General features: G+C 39.4%; 1 protein-coding gene across 1 annotated transcript in view; it reads right to left on the bottom strand.

The window, feature by feature from the left end:
• The window catches only part of ngfra (nerve growth factor receptor a (TNFR superfamily, member 16)), a 57,292-nt gene extending 42,553 nt beyond the window's left edge, over positions 1–14,739 (bottom strand). Inside the window, exons 1-2 of the mRNA XM_020935277.1 lie at positions 14,689–14,739; positions 9,747–9,909 (exon numbers count right to left, since the gene is read on the bottom strand). Of these exons, the coding sequence (XP_020790936.1) occupies positions 9,747–9,909; positions 14,689–14,727 (202 nt within the window). The 5' untranslated portion in view covers positions 14,728–14,739. The remainder of the gene's footprint in view (positions 1–9,746; positions 9,910–14,688) is intronic.
• Positions 14,740–20,316: the final 5,577 nt, after the last annotated feature.

Raw genomic sequence — 20,316 nt, 5'->3', positions numbered from 1 at the left:
AGTTAGCTGAAGATATAACAAATTATTATTTCAAACTAGTTTGGTAGGAAGAAATCATACACGTTGCCTTGACTGGATTTTTTTTTTTTTATCATTTAGTTCTTAGAGTGAGACATTTAAGAACTACTGCCTTGTGTGTTTGGCAATAGGACACTTCTTTAGCCCCTGGAGACCTTTTAGTCAAAATCTCCACTTCCCAATTTGTTATCTGACTTGATCCCATTGAAGTCAGTTGTGTAGATGGCCTTTCTTCTGCTCCTTTTTCCTCTTTTTTCCCATGTGTGTGAGTTTGGTCAGGCCCCCGTTAAATGCTCCACTGAATCTGCTCCTCAGATCTTCAATGGGATTACAGGAGCACAAGTTTTGTGATGCGATGGCTCTGGTTGGCTTCGTGTCCCCAGTGACGGTTGAGGGGGAAAAGTGGAGTAGACTGATGAATATTTTAGCAGTGCTGATGCTGGCTCTAGTCCCACTCCAGAACAGGGCAGGAGGGGGCAGGATGGGGCAGGAAGGGGAGGGGGGTCACACATGGGGGTCATTCACAGGAAGAAGGGGATTAGGGGGCTTGTGGTAAATAAAGGTTCGAACATATTTACCGTGAAACAGGAAGTGTGTATTATGGATATAACTATTCACTGGAGGAAAGTCAAAAGAGCCAATAAAAAGTATTGGAAAGTCTACCAAATTTAGATAATATTAACTCTATTTAGTCTATATTATATTTGTTTTACTTCAGTTGTATATAAATCTGGATATTTTGACCTATTTGCTACAACTTTTAAGCAATTTTAAGTTAAATAACCTTTTATTAGGCTTTTGTCTTTATTAAGAGTTTTCTTTAAAAAAATTTTTATATTTTTTACAATATAATGTATGTAAAATGTATTAATGTGTCTTCATTTTTATGAAAACTGTACATGACGAAGGAAGTTGACTCTATTATGTACCAAATAAAAATGATATATTATTATTCTATATTAAAAGTTGCTACTGCAATTCAGTTGCATGTGATTTGGTGCTGAAGTGTCTTGCCCAGTAGCACAATAACAAACTGCATTTAAACACTGTTTGAATGGAGTTAATCACTTATTGATGATTTGATTTGTAAACGTCTAATCTCTTTGTGAAATGTAGTAAATGTTGGAAGCCCAGGCTCCAGAGGACATTATAGGCTGTCCTGAAGTCATTTGGCCTTATTCTATTACACTACTGTCATAATGCGCCTGGTAGCGTGTTAATCACATTGTAGGACTAATAGGGCTTTGATGTTGGCCATGTGGGAGCTGTTTGGAGACAGTTGGCAATGGAAGCATCTGTTTTGGACATTATTGAGTGAAGTTTAGACAGTGAGTGGTACAAAAGGTTAAGACGACAACATCTGGACACACACTGAACACTGAAATAGACGTTTTGTTCTAGATGTAAAACCGTTGTCAATCTTGTCAGTTTCAGCATATATTCTTTAATACGTAATGTTTTTATGTGTCAGCTGACGCAATGCAAAGCCACAGGTTAATGTCCAATAGTATTACTATCCTGGTCAGTCTCTTATATATAATAGAAATACAAAAGTTTGGATTCTTGTCTAAACAACCACTAAAGTTCCTTTATAGGCACAATTGACATGACAGCTTTGATAAGTTGAAATATTCAAAAATGCCTGGGAATCGCTTTAATGTGAGAAGAAGAGATGTCTTTTACATTTACAAAAATCAGACAAGCTTATCAATAAACAAAAAAAATAGGAATATGCCTTGTCAATTCAAGTAATTAAGGGGCTTTGGGGGCTATCCGTGCCCAAGCATGTGACAGAGACAAAAGTTTTGCAGCCTCTTGTCTCCGGCTGTCCTCACTCCTCTACACTGTTATTATATCCATAAACTCACAGAGGAGTGTGCGTCACAGCAGGACTTAATTCTGCCTCACCATTTAATAGATATTTACTGTAATAGATAATACTTATTTTCTTCACTAAAGCAGTAGCTTTGCTGCCCGACCTGTAAACAAACAGCACTGTGTGACGACGTCATCAGGCCATGGCCCAGGTCAGTTGTGTGAGTGTGTGTGTGGCCATGAAACCCTACACACTCATGCTTGAGCACAGCACTAGTCCTAAAGTCCAAATGTGAGAGCACCCTATGATGCACGCTGCAGAAATCACCTGCAACATACAACATGTGACCATCAAGAAGTTTGTATACAGTGTTGTGTTGTTGTGTCTCTAGGCAAGACACCTCACCCCCCCTTTCCCATGTGTGAAGTGTATGAGTAAGGTATGAAGGTGGTCATAGAGGCTAATGAAAGCTTCACTTCCATCAGTCTCCGCCAGGGCAGCTGTGGCTAAACAGAAGTAGCTCATCACGGAGTATGAATTGAATGAATAATGCACAAAATGGTAAAGTTATTTTGAACATATGGAAAAGGGCTATATACAAATTATAAATATTATTTGTGTATTATTACTATTATAAATGTATATGATTAGTCATCTGTAAACAAATAAAAACCACTGTAGTTTGTTGTGCAGTGGGCTCCAGACCCTCAGGAGATGCTGGTCTCTCTATTATATAGTGGTTATAACTATTTTTGCCAGTACTGTTAAGATCCCAATCTGTAAATTCAATATTCATTTTTATTAGAACTATGCATGTTCCTTTGGGCCTCATTAAGATCTTATCCCCAGAAACCAAAACAAAATTGAAAACAGAAAAGAAAATTGACTCACTCCGGAAATTGACTGCACCCTCGTGAGCATTGAGCTTAATTGTGGAGTGTTTATCAGCTACTGTTCCTGCATCGCCGTAATTGTTCACTCTTACCGCCACGAAAGCTTTTTAAATATGCTTTAATTAGTCCGATCAGAGGAGTGAAGCTGCAGTGGCTCTATGCATGACAAATACGCTGATCATGCCCATTTGCTACCTGCTTCTCTAATGCTGTTTTATGCACTAATACAGAGGATGAGTCATACAACAACGGCGAGGGGAGGGGCTGTGGAGCGGAGCGTCCAGGGGGGAGGGGAGGGGGGCTCACGACTGGGGAGTTGGAGGGAGATTGGCTGGTGCAGGGTAGAAAATGGAAACAGAATATAAGACAAATGCAGTGATGTAGTGGGAATTGTGTCGTTATTATGTCAGGGAATCATTCATGAAGAAGGGATGAGAGGAAATCACATTATAGTGGATATTCTAGTTAAGGTGCAAATGCGTTTTCACTGGAGTTATATTTAGCTACTAGAACTTGTTACTTGTTCTTGTCAGGCTTTAATTTAAAGCCTTTTAATGAAGGTCCTATATTACAAACACAGATTTTTGTGAGCTTTAAGCCATATTACAATGTTACCTCAAAAACATATCTGGAGTTGTGTTTTGTTTTTGTTTTTTTCACATATGTTTTAGTTATCAAATAATCCTTTATTATTAGTCTGCCAACCTCTCCAAAGCTCAAAAGGCTCTGTTCTACCTTGTGATGTCAAGAATCAGTAGTTTTTAAGTTAACAGCTTTTTTTCCCCTTTTGTTTAGTAGAGATGGCAATTCTTGGGCTGATATTGTCCAGGTGATTCTAGCGAAGGTGTATGGAGTTTAAAAACATAATGGAGCACTTCTTGTATGACATCACAAGGTGGAGAAGAGCTCAACCTAAATATGCAGAGTTTGTATGTTAAACATGTGTGAATGGAAAAAAAAAAAACACAACTCCAGATATATTTGTGATGAGAAAACAACGTTATAACATAGATCAGAAAATAGTGTAACATGAGCCTTTTTAAAGTTATATTCTTTAAAGCTGCACTGTGCAACTTTTCTGATAGGCTCCATCACCTTCTTGTCTCATTGCTACCTGCCTCTCCGCCTGCTGCCTGTTGTTTCTTTCCCTAGGATGTTCCACAGTATGGCATTAAACTTATCCATCTCCATGAAGACAAGCAGGTGATGCCACATGGTCAAAAAACAGGTCAGATCTGTGGAGAGGCACCCCATTCACAGTAAGAATGCATGGTTTTCCAAGGTATTTCTTTCAAAACTAGAAAAGCACTCAGAGAGCGCAGACCTCCGCCAAGGACTACAGTCCCCCTCATATTAATTGTGTTTTCCATAAATATTTGTCTCGTATCTTTCAATTTGGAATATGAAAGAGGATCCCATTGTCCATCCCTGAGTCAAATTTCATGGGGTTTGGTCAATAATTAACCGAGATATTGAGAAACAAAATTTTTGGCCCCATTTACCACAATGTTAACTAAAATTTCAAAGTGATCAAGAATCCAGGATTTCTTCCGGATCACCCCCAAAATGAAATCAGTTCTTCCTTTTCACATTTCCAACAAATCCTGAAAATTTCATCAAAATCGGTCCGTAACTTTTTGAGTTATGTTGCTAACAGACAAACAAACAAACAAACGTCGGCAAAAACATAACCTCCTTGGCGGAGATAATAAAAATATGTAATTAATTAAAGGATATGAAATTATATATTGTGGATCATTCCAAGCAATCTCTGAAAAGTGACACACTGGATATTTAAGTACATTTTTAAACAGGTACATTAATACTTTAGTAGCTTTTTTGTAATAGTAGTAGTAATACTTTAGTAGATTTTTTTTTTTCTTATGATTCTTTTACTTTTGCCTGATTTTTTTTTTTTTTTTTTTTTGTGCTATCTGTCCTTTTACTTAGTACATCTTCCATCACTGGTCGGTAGCCAATTGCTCACATCAAGAGTGTGACAATGAAAGTCAATGAAGTGACAGTAAAATAAAGTAATTTTCGAAAAACACCTGTCAAATAAAGTAAACTGAAGCAACTGAAGCAAAGAAATAAGAGAAACACAAGAGGAGTGTGGGTTCTGGTCGCAGTGGTAAATAGAAAAAAAAAAAAAAAAAAAGCAGCGTAATTACTAGTCATCAGTCACAGGAGGTTTGGGAAAGATTGGAGGAAATTAGCTGAATGACTACAAGGTGTCTGTAGCGTACACTGTCAACATAATGGGAAGAAAGATTATTTGTTGAACATATATTTCAAACAGAGGCTCAATTCTGAACACATGGAGGAGAACACAGACTTTTGCTTGGCGTGGATAATCACAATGCAAAAGATCAAGACCAGTTCACTGTTATCTACGTTATCAGGTAAGGTTCAGGTTTCATTTATTTTAAAACCAACATAAAAACACAAAAGAAAAAAATTGCCAAAGGTTTAGAGAAAAAAAAGGGGAATACTTTACTACCACCACTACTATCAACACTACTGCCCATTACATGAACCCCTGGCCAAACAAAAAACTTCAAAGCTTCAAAATCAGTCAAGAGTCTTCCTAGCAACAGAACAGAACACTTTCACATCTGCTGCGCAATCAAAATTAACTTTGGACACACTGCACTGCTGCCTTTTACATTCTTGATTCTAATTTCATGCCGTTATAGAAGTATGGTGGGTTGAACGCTCCATTTGCTAGTGTTTACATCTGCTTTCTCAACAGATTAATCAATCAATGAAGAACAAAGCGCTCTCCAAGTGTATTTATAGATTATGCTCTCCGGGTCAGTCGTGACAATCTTGCAGTGATTACTAAGTCAAGATTGGATATTAACAGTAATTGACCGTCCGGTGACATGCATCCATTGAGTCTATATACGGACACTACTTCATATGCATACAGTAGGTCAGTGTGCATGGCAAGATTTAAATAAAAATAAAATGAAGAAAAATATAGATTCTCTACTCAAATACTGATACTTTGCAGCAAATGTCATTCACATTCCCTAGGTTTGTGATGCTAACTGTAGGCATGGTCTGTCTGAGGCTTTGTTAGACTTAAATCTGAGCTTTATTTTAATATATTTTTGCCATAAAGAATTAATTTAACTAGAACTACATAAACTGATTTGTGCTGTTCTCTTTCAGTCTCTTACACATAAAATTATAATCACAATCGCTTTACCAACAGTTTTTCAGTTAGTCACACTTATTTTGACCACGAACGCTCATATTGATCACAGGCTCCTCAAAATGTGTTTAAATTCATTTTTTGTTTCTCTTGAGTTTTCAGACAATCTTAAATCTTTTTTGACAGTCTTTTCTAGTGTGTCCCTTATGAACAATGGTAACACTTCCAGCGTGATATCACAGCAAAGAATCAGTAATTTTAAATGGTATACTAAAAAATAAAAAGTAAAATCATGCTGGAAAATATATACAGATTTCAGACCATGTACTACCCACGTAAGATTTCAGGTACAATCTAAAATGTTCTAAAAAGGTTAAATGCACATGATGCTTGAGGCGCTAAACTAGACTCAAACAGGTCCTCATTTGAAGGAAACTATATCTCCATGGAAACAAACAAAGGCCACCACCAGGGTAAGTCACAGGTCAAATCTGTGGAGAAAGGATCACACTCACACTTAGAATGTTCATGTTCTGAAGAAATGCAAGGTGGACAAAGCAATAACATCTCCATTGAGACATCAGGTAGCGGACCATCCTCCAGAGAAGTTACATGGTGTACTTTTAAGTAAACATACCTTGATGTGCAAAATACTTCTAAGTAGGGATGGGCATTCGATGAAATTTTCTTAATCGATCGTCGGAAGAATTAACGATCGATTATCGATTAATCATTAACGTTTTTATATTAAAATGATCATCGTTATTATTACTATCTGCACTACTAATCTGCATAAATAAATTCAACTTTACGACATATAAACCATAACGACTCTAGAGCCACATCAGCCCGTTTGACATTATAATGTGTTTAATTCAGTTTTGCGCAACTCTCACAGAAACAAAACTTAAAACCGCATCGCTAATTTCCATAAACTCAGCGAAGATAAAACTACAGCTTTTGTGCGCTGATGCGGTCAATTTCTGTGTGTCTAGTGTGACCAGATTTGCATTTGTCAAAACCAGGACACCGTACGGGGGGAGGGAGGTGGGGACTCGTCATCGACATTGCAACTCTCACCTGGCAAAGCTTTTTTCCACTGGACATTGAAACATATGTGCTGCTTTGTACACTGTGCACATGGACTCACACTTGTCCCGAACGCAACGGAAAGCGTGGAATGTCTTGTACAAATCATCGTTAAATACGCATTTGTGCTTCGGTATGTTGCAGACTGACCGACTGTTTGTGTTTGCTCGCTCCTTCTGAGTGCAGAGAGACACATGTAAGGACCCCTGTTTGGTCACGCTACGCACAGCAACCTACATTCGGTTTGTCGATTAAAATTAACGTAATCGATGAAATTCTTAATGATCAATTATCGATTAATCGATTAATCATGCCCATCCCTACTTCTAAGTACCACCAGAAAAAGGCTTCAATACTTGTACTGGCACCACACAGTGAGCTTGTTTACTTGAATGTATAATAAGGGTAGCTTATATGAGATTTTCTTGCATTAAACAACCACCGAACCAAAACCAACTTATTTGTTACATCTTTATTTGCATTGGGAGATACTGAGGAGTTGGCACCTCTCCCAGCTCTCGTCTAATGATTCACAGCCCTGGCCAAAGTATAAGAGAATACATTTGGAGCCACTTACAACCCTCAAGCTCATAAGAATCGCCTGCATTATTTCACCGGACACTTGAAAAAGGTCCGGCAGACACTTTATACAAATTGTACTATAGCCACTAGTTTGCTTTGGCATCGGTGACATCGTGTTTGGAGTTCCGAGCTGGAGCTGTCATTGACAAAAATGCATTATAAATAAAAATGACGTATGGTAAGATTGTGTTATTAGAAACAGAAATAGTAGCACACATGCAAAGCTAAGTAATCATTTCTGCAGCAGGTCCTTTTGTTTATATTCGAACCTGACGCCAAGTAAATTGTGATTCTGTTTTGTATCAGGAAGTGGAAGTGATTTGTGGAAAATACCTTTGCAGTGTGTTGAGAGTCTGTCTGACCCGTGATACATTCCAAGTTTGGCTTGTGTTGCAATGTGAAGTTTACTTGTTTATTGTTAATGAGGTACATGGAGGCTAGAGATGGTTTGATCGAATGTTTGTTCATTATTTTATTGACATTTTATCACTAACTGTCAAAATTTTCAATGAAGAGTGGTGAACATGTCATTTTATGGGGAAGGAGGGGAATCTCTCAACTGCTTGTCTTCATGGATATGTATTGTTTTGCCTATGTTTCACAGTATGGCATTACATTTATTTATCTCAGGGATTTCATTTAGCAATAAAAAACACAGGTAACTTAATAAATTCAAGATAGAAAAAGGGTTAATGTCACAAAACTGTTGAATTTTCCAAACATCTCTGTGGTGGACCCTGCTCCACCAGAAAAGTAAAATAGTGCGCCATTAAACCTGATTATTTTGTGTAGGAGTTTGAGTCATACCAGATAAAAACTGAATCTTGAACATCATATTCCCACTTCAATTTTAAACTATGGGCTCTTCAGATAATCACCACTGAAAATAACTCTTTTGTAGGCATATATTACCACATGACGTCTTCTTACTGTATCATTTGTTGCTTTAGTTTGAGTTTGAGCTTTGTTTACTTTTACTTGAGTCCAAATTTTTCACTGGTTTGGACTTGGTTAAGATCGGTTGTGTGTATATAAATATGTACACTCATGCTATCCCGTTATTAAAGCAGTTTGAATACTGAGAGCCAAATATTGTTTTTGGTGATTTCTGTTGTTAAAATTTCAGATTTGTTTTATTAGAGTTGCTTACTATGTCAAATGGGATGGGGGAGGACAATTGTAAATAGAATGCATCCGTTCATGTCCGAAGGCAAAATGGAGACATAAATATAAAACAAGACATGCTTTGAACAGTGGGAGCTGCTTCCTCTGCAAGAAATATAGCCTCAAGTGATGTTCGCGGATGTCCATTTGTTCTTCCATGAGGATGCTAGACGCTAACCAAAAGGCCATGTGTATAGGGGAGTCATTCTGGTGGTGATTTGCAGAACTTAACCCCAATTGTGTGATTCTTAAACATCTTTACATCCTTTTTCCACTCTCTTTCTATACAGTGACTCAAATCATCAGAGTAAAATAAATGTCATTGAGTAAAATAAAAAATGAGGGTTAAAAGTACAATTACCCATCTATTATTATATTATGTAAGGTTACTAAAGCAAATTTTGTACACACTGTAATTCCTACATGTTGCAAGTAGCATACTGTGATTGGAGTAGGCAAGGTGGGTGAAATGTGTCTTGCCAAAGGGCACATTGATAGTCTGTGCGGAGACCTTCCAGTTGTTTGGTGAAAACTGTTGCCTACATATTTTGGGCTGTAAATGTGAAATAGTGTTAATTATATGTTTTGGACTTGAGTTTTTTAATGGAGTTTTATTTGAGATATAATCAAGAAGCAATGTACATATCATATAGGCCTAATATAACACTTTTTGACTTAAAGATCCACTGTGTAAAACATGATGAAGAGTCCACCATCTGTTTACCTTTGCGATGTTTCACTGTATGACATTAAGTTACAGGTCAGATCTGTTGAGAAGTGAGCCCACTCACAGTACAAATACATGCTTTTCAGTGTATTTCTGAGCAATAAAAACACACATACTGTGGAACATTCTGGGCAATAACAAGAACATCTCTAGGGAGACAAGCATGTGGCAGACCCTCCATCAGAAAAGTTACATAGTGTACCTTTAAGAAATCCATTGCATTATAAAACTTCACAGTACACAGTTTATACCATCCATCCATAGGGGGCAGTAAAGATATATATATATTGTACTCACTGTCTAAACACTGGGAGCAGACAGTCTGAGTAGCTCCGCACTTCTGGACTACGCCCTCTCCTGGTGGACACTCTTTACAGCACTCCCCATCGTCCGTGTATTGTCCTGAGTCACATGACAACAGGAGGGCCCGCTCCGTCTTTGTCGTCCCCACCAGCGCCACCTAGAGCATATACAGACAAATAAAGACGCCGTTACCAAATGCACTATTGCATGGCAAATCAAGCTGGACAAATTGATGAAGATTACTACCAGGTGTAAGACTGTTCCTCAAATCAGTGTTGATCATAAATCATGTGGGGGGAGTGTATTGGACACACTTTGAACGTGGCGATTACGTGGCCATAATAGCTCTACCCCCGAGGTCCATCAGCTTTAATAGTGAACTCCTGACACACCCCAAAACAGGCACAAACCGTGAAATCTCATGTGCGCAACACTATTCAGATGTCCACACGGATTACTGTTGAAAGGTGAGAGGAACTGGGCACCATTTATACCTTTCTAAGTGATTTAATTTCAACATTGGCATCAAAATCTTTATCTGACTGGCACCATAGACTGCATATAAAAAGACATAGCTAACCCGACATGGGGGCACTTCCGGCGCCATCGACTCTGGCTCCAATTCACTTTACACTAAAAAATGTTCACCTTCCTCTGTAACTGCTGTGGTGAGCATGAGTGTTGGTGGTGGTTGGAGGGGCAGATGGTGCAGCCTTGTTTCTGTCATTTTGCCCGAGGGCAGCTGTGGCTACAATAGTAGTTTATCACCACCGGGTATGGAGGGAATGAATAATACACCAAACTGTAAAGCGACTTGGAGCATGTGGAAAAGTGTTATATAAGACTGAAGCAGTATTATATTATCATAACACAATCTAAACTATCAACATTACCTTAATTCACACAGTGCATATTTAACTCATAATGATAAAGCTCGTATGACTTTTTAACGCAAACAAATCCTTAATTATACTGAATGTATTTCAAATTAAACCATAAAGCCATCCAGGCCTGGCTTTAACTCTATCACACCGTAATGGTAATGACAGGTGTTTTCTGGTGTCTGCACAGCCAGGAATTGACCACATTGAAGAGATTGGATCAGACAGGCTGAAAATGGGCAGGTGCTGAACTCAGGCTATCTCACTCCTTTTAATTGGTTTGCACAGATCTTTAAGTTCATCTGCCCTTAAATCTGAGCCATTATTTGTAATCTGTACAGGATCTTAGATCATAAAAAACTGAAGAACTTCTGTCATCTTAAAGGTCCTATATTACACAAAACGGACCCTGGTGAGCTTATAGCCACGTTATAATGTCATTACCCCCCAAAAAACATACCTGGAGTTGTGCTTTGTTTTATTCACAGTTTTAAAGTTAGTAGCTACCTTTACATTCAGTTCATAGGCTGCAGTTTCCAGGGCTGAAATCATCAAAATGATTCTAGTGAATGTGTGTGGACTTTAAAAACGCAGTGGAGCACTCCCTGCATGATATCACAAGGTGGAACAGGGTGTTTTCTGTTTGAGAGAAGAACCCAGCGTAAATATGCAGAGTTTGTGTATTAAATATGTGTGAATGAGCACAACTCCAGATAAGTTTTTGATGAAGAAACATTATAACATAGATCAGAAAATAGGGGCCCTTCAGTCTAAATCTGGATTTAACCGAAGATATAAACAGAACACAGCTCCAAATACCAATCCATTATTTTACTCCCTGTGCCACTGAGATTATAGGAGCCTGTCTAGAGCCAGTGTGACGTGTACCTCAGTTTGAGAAGCATCTGGTCAGAGACGTAAACAAGATATGCAAAGAAACTCTCTAAACTTGCCTCTTTGTCTCTATATTTAGATTTGGTAATAGCTATTCTCTTTCCCCCATGTTCACTTATCCAATCTCCTCTCGCTCTCTCTCCCAACTCTCTGCGCTGTCCCCTCTCTCCCTCTCTTTCCTTCTCTTTGGTCCCCTTGCTCATTTTCCTTTCTCCCTCCTCCCCCTTTCTTTCTATTCTTTTCCCCTTTCTCACTCTTTTTTCTCTCTCTCTTCTCTCTCTCCTCTCTCTTACTTTCTTCTCTCTCCCTCTCCTCTGTCTTTTTCTCACTCGCTCCCTCACACGTGCTCTCTTTTAATCTCTCTCTGCCTCTTTCCCTCTCCTCGCTCTCTTGTCTCCTTTCTCCATCTCCTCTCCTCCCTCTCTCCTCTCCCTTTCTTGTCTCCACTCCTCTCTCCCTTTCCTCTCCCCTCTCTCTTCCTCACCTCTTCCCTCTCTCCTCCCTTTCTCTCCTTCTCCTCTCTCCGCTCATTCTCCTCCTCTCTTCCTCTCCTCTCTCCTTTCCATCTCTTTCTATCTCACTCCTCTCCCTCTCTGCTCTCTATTGCCCCCCTGCCTCTTCTCTCTCACTCCCTCTTTCACCTCGCCTCTCTCTCTCCCTGTTCTCCCTCTCCTCTCTCCTTTCCTCTCCTTCCTCTCTCTTCAGTCCCTCTCTCCTCTCTCCTCTCTCTCAGTCTCCCTCTCTCCTCTCCTTTCTCTCCCCTCTCTTCCCTCTCTCCTCCCTCTCTTCTCTCCTCCCTCTCTCTTCTCTCCTCTCTCCTCCCTCTCCTCTCCTGTCCTCCCTCTCTCCTCTCGTATTGCCTTGAGTCGATGCTCTGTAATACAGTACAAATGGCACGCAGCTTCACTGGCAGCACAACTGAGGCTCACTCTGCAACTGTGTTAAATAAAAAAGGATTCCTCCAACAGACGTTTTAACTACAAAGCCAACCACTGTCTTTGCATCCTGTCCTCTCCCGTGGCTCTTATTATTTTATGTCAGAAGATCTCATTTCTTCCTTAATTCACAATTGCTGAGAAATCTATTGAATCAATTTCTCTCCTCTCCTCCTCCGTGCTGCCCATGGGTCCTTCCTCAATTGCTTTGACCAGAGCATTGGAAGCACACTTATCCTCTAATTGCTCCCTATATTACCTTTTTTACTCATAGATTTCTGCGTCGTGTTTATAGATGACATTTTGAGGACTTTTCATCATTCAGAAGACAGAATACTTACTTTTGAATTTGAATTTGTTTGACAATAGCAATTTTGTCATCATTTTAAAAGTGACTTAGCCCCTGTGTTTCAGTGCCATACAGTGAAAAATTCCAGGCAACATTTTGATGATGCAAGTGACAGACCCTCCACCGGAAAAGCTACACAGTGCACCTTTAAAACCAACACACTTTTGTATTTTGATTGCATTTTATCTTCTTGATCAAAATTTTAAGCAGACTCTTAAATTTTAAAATGTTTTATCTTGTTTATATTGTTGCAATATTGCAGTATCCAAACCAAATATTCTCCTTCCATTATAGGTGCAACATTTATAGTGGATGGTTTGCTACCTGCTTGTCTCCATGGAAATGTCATCATTTGTCTAAAATGTTCCACAGTATAGATAAAACTGATCTATCATGAGGGAGACAAGCAGGTTACAGCACTACACAACTTTATTAATAAGGAACTGTGGTATTTTTGAGCAGTAGAAGCACCATATTGCATAAATGCTAGATGGATATGTTTAATGTCATACTGTGGAACATTCCAGGCCAAGCACTAACATCTCCATGGAGACGAGTAGGCAGCGGACCCTCCACCAGAAGTTACACAGTGCACCTTTAAGTATCCAGTGACATTTGCAGCCACGTACTTCTTTATTTACTATCTGATCCCAATTCTGAATGTACCAAATTCCCAGACACAAGCTTGCAGTACCACGAGACCCTTGAGAGACTGATTTGTTAGCTCACTCTTACATTTGCTAAATATGCCCTCAGCTTATTCTAAAATTAACGTTTCGACTTTGCTCCGTTGTCCAATTTTACGGCCAATTTGACAGTTTATTTGTAATGTAATTGTAGCCAAAGTGCAGCCAAGCGTATGCCTCTGTACCAGCTGTCATAACAGGACATCCCCATTGCACTAACATGACCAGAGATGAGGCGGCAGAGAGAGGGGCACGCGGAGCAGCGCAGCCCAATCAGAGCAGCTGCTGTGGGGATAATAACAGCGATGTGGCCCCTTTGCTCCGCTCTGCTCCTCTTATCAGCTCTACCAGCCTGCATCCACCATCCACCGTTCACCATTCAGGACAGGTACTTTTTCACTATAGCACTCCCAAACTGTTCACATCCTAATGACTGGCTCAAATTCCACATTTCATTTATCCTTGAAAAGTTTCTTGTCGAGATTAGGTTGGATTCTGGAATTAAAATATCTCTAAAATAACTCTATCTGCAGTAATGAAACATAGAAATGCAAGAGAAAGACTGCACAATAAACTGGTGGTCTGCTTAGACACCTGCCACCCAGTACCCCTTTTTAGCCATGGGGTTGAGAATGGTGAAAAATGAGGACTGTTGCCATAGCAAGTAACAATTTAAAACCAAATATTATGCTTTTTGAATGGGAAAAAAGTTGCTTGTAACAGGACGCTGAAATCCAGGCGCAGGTCACTACTCGAATTCATATGGTTTGTAACATGTTATGAGCATATTCATCTGACATACAGCATGTTTTAAACCTGATGCCCTCCCCAATGCAAACTTCTCAATTAACTCAAAAAATAAAACCAATGAAATAAGGATGGCTTTCTAGAGAATGGACTTTATCAACTTGAATCTACTTTTGTCATGCATCCAATCATATGTACTTGCACCATGTATCTCAATGTGTTTCCTTCAATGTTAATGAATGAATCAGTGACATATAAATAAATAAGAGAGCTATGATTTCTACGCAAAAAAAGCCATTTTAATATTTACTGACATCACAGTATTATAAAATATATGACCAAATCTGTTTCAGTATCTTAAAAATGAAAGAAGCTGACACAAACTCATGAATGAACCTGTCTGAAAACCTCTCCCAGCTGATTGTACAAAGTGAACGCACTCACCGTAGCGCACCAGACGAGTAGTGATACCGCCTTGTTCATCCTCACGCTTCGCCCAAGTCCCATAAAACAGATGTACACAGAGCAGTGAAGGCAGCGCTATGTAGAAAAAGAACAGCACGCGGAGCTGGAGGAGGAGGAGGAGGAGGAGGAGGAGGAGGAGAAGAAGGAGGAGGAGTGGAACACAGCGGGGCAACTCATTTCTAATCCAACGTTTTTATCAATGGCTCAAAGATTCACAAGATTTTTACACACGCGCGTGAGGAAGCAAGCAAGTAGGCAAGCGCCGGTCCAGCCTGGATTGGGAAACTCCACATGCGGAGAGAGATAGAGATAGACAGAGAGGTGGAGACACAAGTGCACCCTACCGCAGCCAAACAGCCACTGACATACTAAGAGAGAGGGAGAGGGAAAGAGAAGAAGACTTGACAGAAGAGAGAGAGTGAGAGAGAGAGAAAGAGGAGAGGAGGGGAGGGGAGGGGGGTATCGGCTGCAAATGCACTGCGGAGGAAAGAAGAGAGGGCTAGAGAGGAGCAGGGCACGTTCACAGTCTACTGGGTTATGAGTCCTCCTTTGCTCCCCTGTAGCGGGATAGGGCAGCACGACTCAACCTGCCCCTCTCCTCCCCTCCTTCCCTCTCTCTCTTTTTCACTCTCTCTTTCTCTCTCTCTCTATCAGTGCAGGCTTTCATCGCGTCTGAGGTCTGGTTGAGTGGTATGAAAATGATTTACATGTATTAATACTGGCCAGAATGAATAATTAATGTCAGATAATTTCAGCAGTCACGCAGCGCATTCAACTGAATTAGTCACCTATAAATCATGCATGTTTTTCAGCTAGGATTGACCAGCGTTTTCAGCACCCGCAAGCTAATTAAAGTTTTGTTTTAGTTTCAAACATGGATAAGTTTGGAGATTTGTGCCTGTCCGGACAATTAAAAGTACCCTATTACTTATAATTGACTCTTGTGAGATTTAAGCCATGTTATAATGTTGCTACCGCCTCAAAAACAGACCTGGAGTTGTGTTTTGTTTCATTCACACTTTATTATTAGTTTGTCTACTTCTCCAAAACTCAAAATTCTCTGCTCCTTTACCTTTAGTTCAGAAGAGTTTGGCAATTCCCAGGTTAAAATTATTCAAATGATTCTAGTGAAGGTGTATGGAGTTTAAAAACACAGTGGAGCACCTCCTGTATTACCACATGACATCACAAGGTGGAGCAGTGAGTGTTTTTCGTTTGAGAGAAGAACTATGTGATTGTTTTGCCTGGAATGTTCCACAATGTGGCATTAACTTATCTGTCTTTATGGAGACAAGCAGATGACACCATGAAGCTAAGTGAGATCTGTGGAGAGGCGACCCTGCTCATATTATTTTTCATGTATATTTGAGCAACCAAACACATCTGATTTGATAAATGCAAGACAAATGTAATAACATACTGTGAAATCATAGCATCTCCATGGAGACATTGGCAAAGTTTCACAGTGCACCTTTAATATTTTTCCTGGACATTCCTAAAGGATAACGAACAAATAAGGGTGGAAACTTGACATTTTCAACTAAACAATATATTTTTGTAAGAATTAATATATCTTTCTTGTCTCAGCTTGTCTACTCACACTGTCAGTTTTACTGTGGATCTGGTTTGCCCACCACAAAACTAGTTCTGATACAGAGCGGGGAGTGCCAACGTGGACCTATACCTCACAAATTTAATCACGACTTTGTGGTTGAAAACTCTCACAGCCAACAGCCAGTTATACCACACACTTTTGGCGCTAATCTAAGTTCTTCATTGTCTTATTTTCATTTGCTTCTGGTAATCCTCTGCAGATTTCCCAGAATTTATACCCTGTATTTAATTACACATGTGTTTTTGATACTTGCGTTTCTCCTCCAAATGTGTAAATGAACCAAGAATAATATTGGAAACACTTCACTTTTGACATCCATATTAAGCAAAGTTGACTTTTGTGAGACTGAAGCCAGGTTATAATGTTGCTACCTGTTTTGTTTCATTCATACATCTTTGCATAACCCTTCAATATCAGTCTGTATACACATCAAATGCTCAAAAATCTCTGTTCCACCTTGTGATGTCATGTAGTGGTAATTTAAGATAACAGCTCCTTTTGCCTTTTGTTCAGTAGAGATTGGCAGTTCCATGGCCGATATTATCTAAATGATCCTAGTGAAGGTGTATGGAGTTTAAAAACACAGTGAAGCACAACATGACATCACAAGGTGGAACAGAGTGTTTTTAGTTTGAGAGAAGAACTAAATATGCAGGGTGTATGTGTAAAACATGTGTGAATGAAACAAATCACAACTCCGCTATGTTTTTGATGAGGAAATAATATTATAACATAGATCAGAAAATAGCATAATATGGACCCTTTAAGTGAAAAATGTAAAATAATTCAAAATAAATTAGGTCAACAAAGATTTTAGATTTGCTTTCATGTTAAAACAAGTTGTATTTATGCGATACATGCTATGCAAATACACACATCTAGGCCATATTTGATTGATTGAAACGCTCTTTGCTTTAGGCTCATTGGCTTGTAATCAACCAGCATTTCTGCCATGTACCACCAGAGGGCGCCCCATCTTTCAGCAGCTGACTGTCTGTGGGATGGTCTTGAGTGTAAGTATGAAAGATGAGGCTGTTATTTCACTATAACGCGTGGGGTACTCAGCCAAGACACTGTTTGTGGAGAAATCATTTTTATTTATCTGTTTGCACTTGGCTTGGCATTTCAATTGAGAACAACCCAGAGAAGTGTTGATTCAGACAAAGCTTTTATTAGTTTGGTACCAAGACAAAAGTATCAGCTGAAATGTGAACAGAACTATTTTAAAGGTGCACTGTGTAACATTTCTAGGGGAGGGTCCGCCACCTGTTTGTCTCCATGGAGATGTCATTGCTTTGACTGGAATGTTCCACAGTATAGTTTAAACCAACAAGCAGATTACAGCACTACGCTACATTACAGTTCAGATCTGTGGAGAGTCGCCTCAACTCACAAAAGGCATTATGATATTTTTGAGCAATAGAAACACTCAAAATGAACAAATGCTAGATGAATATGTTTAATGTCATACCATGGAACATTCCAGGCAAAGCAGTAACATCTCCATGGAGACAAACAGGTGACAAACCTTTCACCAGAAATGTTGCGCAGTGCACCTTGAAATCTTCTCGTTTCCTGTGTTATTGCCTGAAATAAAATGTGTCTCAAATCCCTCACAGCCTTTTTAGTGAAATGTGTTTCTGAAGGTGTTAGGACGGTATCTTCAGACACAGTGAATGAATATTAAGAGCATTTTGAGACAATTTTCTTTTAGACTTTATTTTGCCTTATTAAAAATAAGTTTAAAATGACACTATTTTCTTAGCGTATACAATACAAGGGTCAAGGTTTATTTATGTAGCACATTTAAAAACAGACAATACTGCCCCAAAAAGTTTAACAATATTGATAAAAATGGAATATGAGAATGCACAAGTAAGAATATGAGTATAACACAAGTAACACAATAAAGGGAAAATCAACTTGAGTTAAAATCTGGTGTTAAAAAAAAGTCAATTTTCAACAGCAATTAAAAATCTAGACTGTTAATCATTGCCATTTAAAACAAATTAATAGTCAAATCGTTTCCTCCAAAGTCTGCACCACTCCACTCCACCTCTCCATTAAAAAGCTCCAAGCTCATCACTGACTATTAGGGATGACTGAATCTCAATAATGATTTAAATTTTATTAATTGCACAAAAATATTCACTTTCCTGCATGTCCCTGTAGCATCTTATTTATTCCCTTCAGCGAGTTTATGAACAATTTTTCTCAACTTTCAGAGGCTAGAGCGAGGTTTTATCGAAATGGCAATGATACCAAGAACTAGAATGCCTTACACCCTAACAACTCCATGGAGACAGGTAAGGTTACATAGTGCTCCTTTAACATAGGCTACGTTCAGACTGCAGGGCTTAATGCTCAATTCAGATTTTTTGTGAAATCCGAAGTTTTTGCGAGGTCGTTCACATTTCCAATTAAATGTGACTTGTATGTGATCTCCAGTGTGAACATTAAATGGCCCAAAAGTGTCCCGCATGTGCACTGGAGGACATGATGAGGTCAACCTCAGCGAGCGTGCTCTGTGTTTACGGAACTTGTCCAAACATGGACGCGACCCTTGAGCACCTGGCGATTTTAAAGTTCCTCTCGTACCGGAGCCAGAACATGAACAACTTACTTGTTTTAAGGAGGAGATTGAGAAAGAGAAGGACAAGGTTTTTGGCCATGGCGTTTTGTGGGGCAGTGGCATGTGTGGGATGCGGAGATGTAGCCAAGAGTGGTAAGTGGAGATGTGCTTCGCTTCAGTGACACGGAGTTCAGTAACAATTTTCGCCTACTTCAGCACAGAATAGTGATGTTTGTGGCTTGTTGATGACGTGTAGGTCGGACGAATGCGCTTTGGCCGTTCAGACTGAAGTCACATGTCAAAAGATCAGATATGTATCGTTTTAGGACCACATATCCAAGTGGCCTGGGTCACATTTGAAAAAATCGGATCTGTGTCGTTCAGACTGTCATTAAAAGATCAGATACAGGTCACATGGGCTACGTTCAGACTGCAGGGCTTAATGCTCAATTCCGATTTTTTTGTGAAATCCGATGTTTTTGCGAGGTCGTTCACATTTCCAATTAAATGCGACTTGTCTGTGACTCCAGTGTGAACGGTAAATGGCCCGAAAGTGTCCCGCATGCGCACTGGAGGACATGATGATGTCAACCGCAGCGAGCGTGCTCTGTGTTTACGGAAGTTGTCCAAACATGGACGTGAGCATTGAGCACCTGGAGATTTTACAGTTCCGGTTTCCGCCTGCTTCAGCGCAGAATAGTGACGTTTGTCGTTTGTTAATGACGTGTAGGTCGGATGAATGCACTTTGACCGTTCAGACTGAAGTCGCATTTCAAAAGATCGGATATGTATCGGTTTCAGGACCACATATCCAAGTAGCCTGGGTCGCATTTGAAAAAATCGGATTTGTGCCGTTCAGACTGTCATTAAAAGATCGGATACAGGTCACATAGAAGCCAAAAAATCGGATTTGGGTCACTTCAGGCTGCAGTCTGAACTTAACCATAACGGTCTTACCTAAAGGATAAATTAAAGTTTCTGTTTTGTTTTGTTTCATTTTTTAGATAGAAGAATAAGAATGAAAACTCAAAAATGAACTTTTGTAGGAAAGAAAACATCTCTCTTGTCTCAGAACATAAATAATGCTGATAAAACTGTTGAAAATGATATTAATTGCACAGAATTACTCAACTAGCATGCTGATAGTGTTTTAACCTTACGACCTATAAAAGACAGTGGTTTCATTTTGAACCCAAGAGCTGCTTTTACACTATGGGACAAAAATACTTCTTCTACAAGCAAACTATCCACCACCCCTCATAAAGTAGCTTGTGTTTTTGATACAACAACAAGGTTTAAAGCTCCAAAAAGGCTTGTCCCCTGGCTAACTGACAACATCTTTCTTCTTCTCCTGAAACGAGCCTCCTCCTAACTGCTTATTTTTCTCTTTTTGAATGATGCTAATCCATTAAGCTCTCCT

Source organism: Boleophthalmus pectinirostris, unplaced genomic scaffold (assembly GCF_026225935.1).
Source record: "Boleophthalmus pectinirostris isolate CB_2022bp ecotype Guang Dong unplaced genomic scaffold, ASM2622593v1 HiC_scaffold_17, whole genome shotgun sequence".
In the NCBI taxonomy this organism is placed as follows: domain Eukaryota; kingdom Metazoa; phylum Chordata; class Actinopteri; order Gobiiformes; family Gobiidae; genus Boleophthalmus; species Boleophthalmus pectinirostris.
Note: the sequence above shows the minus strand (reverse complement) of the source record. Positions and strands in the feature narration are given on the sequence as shown.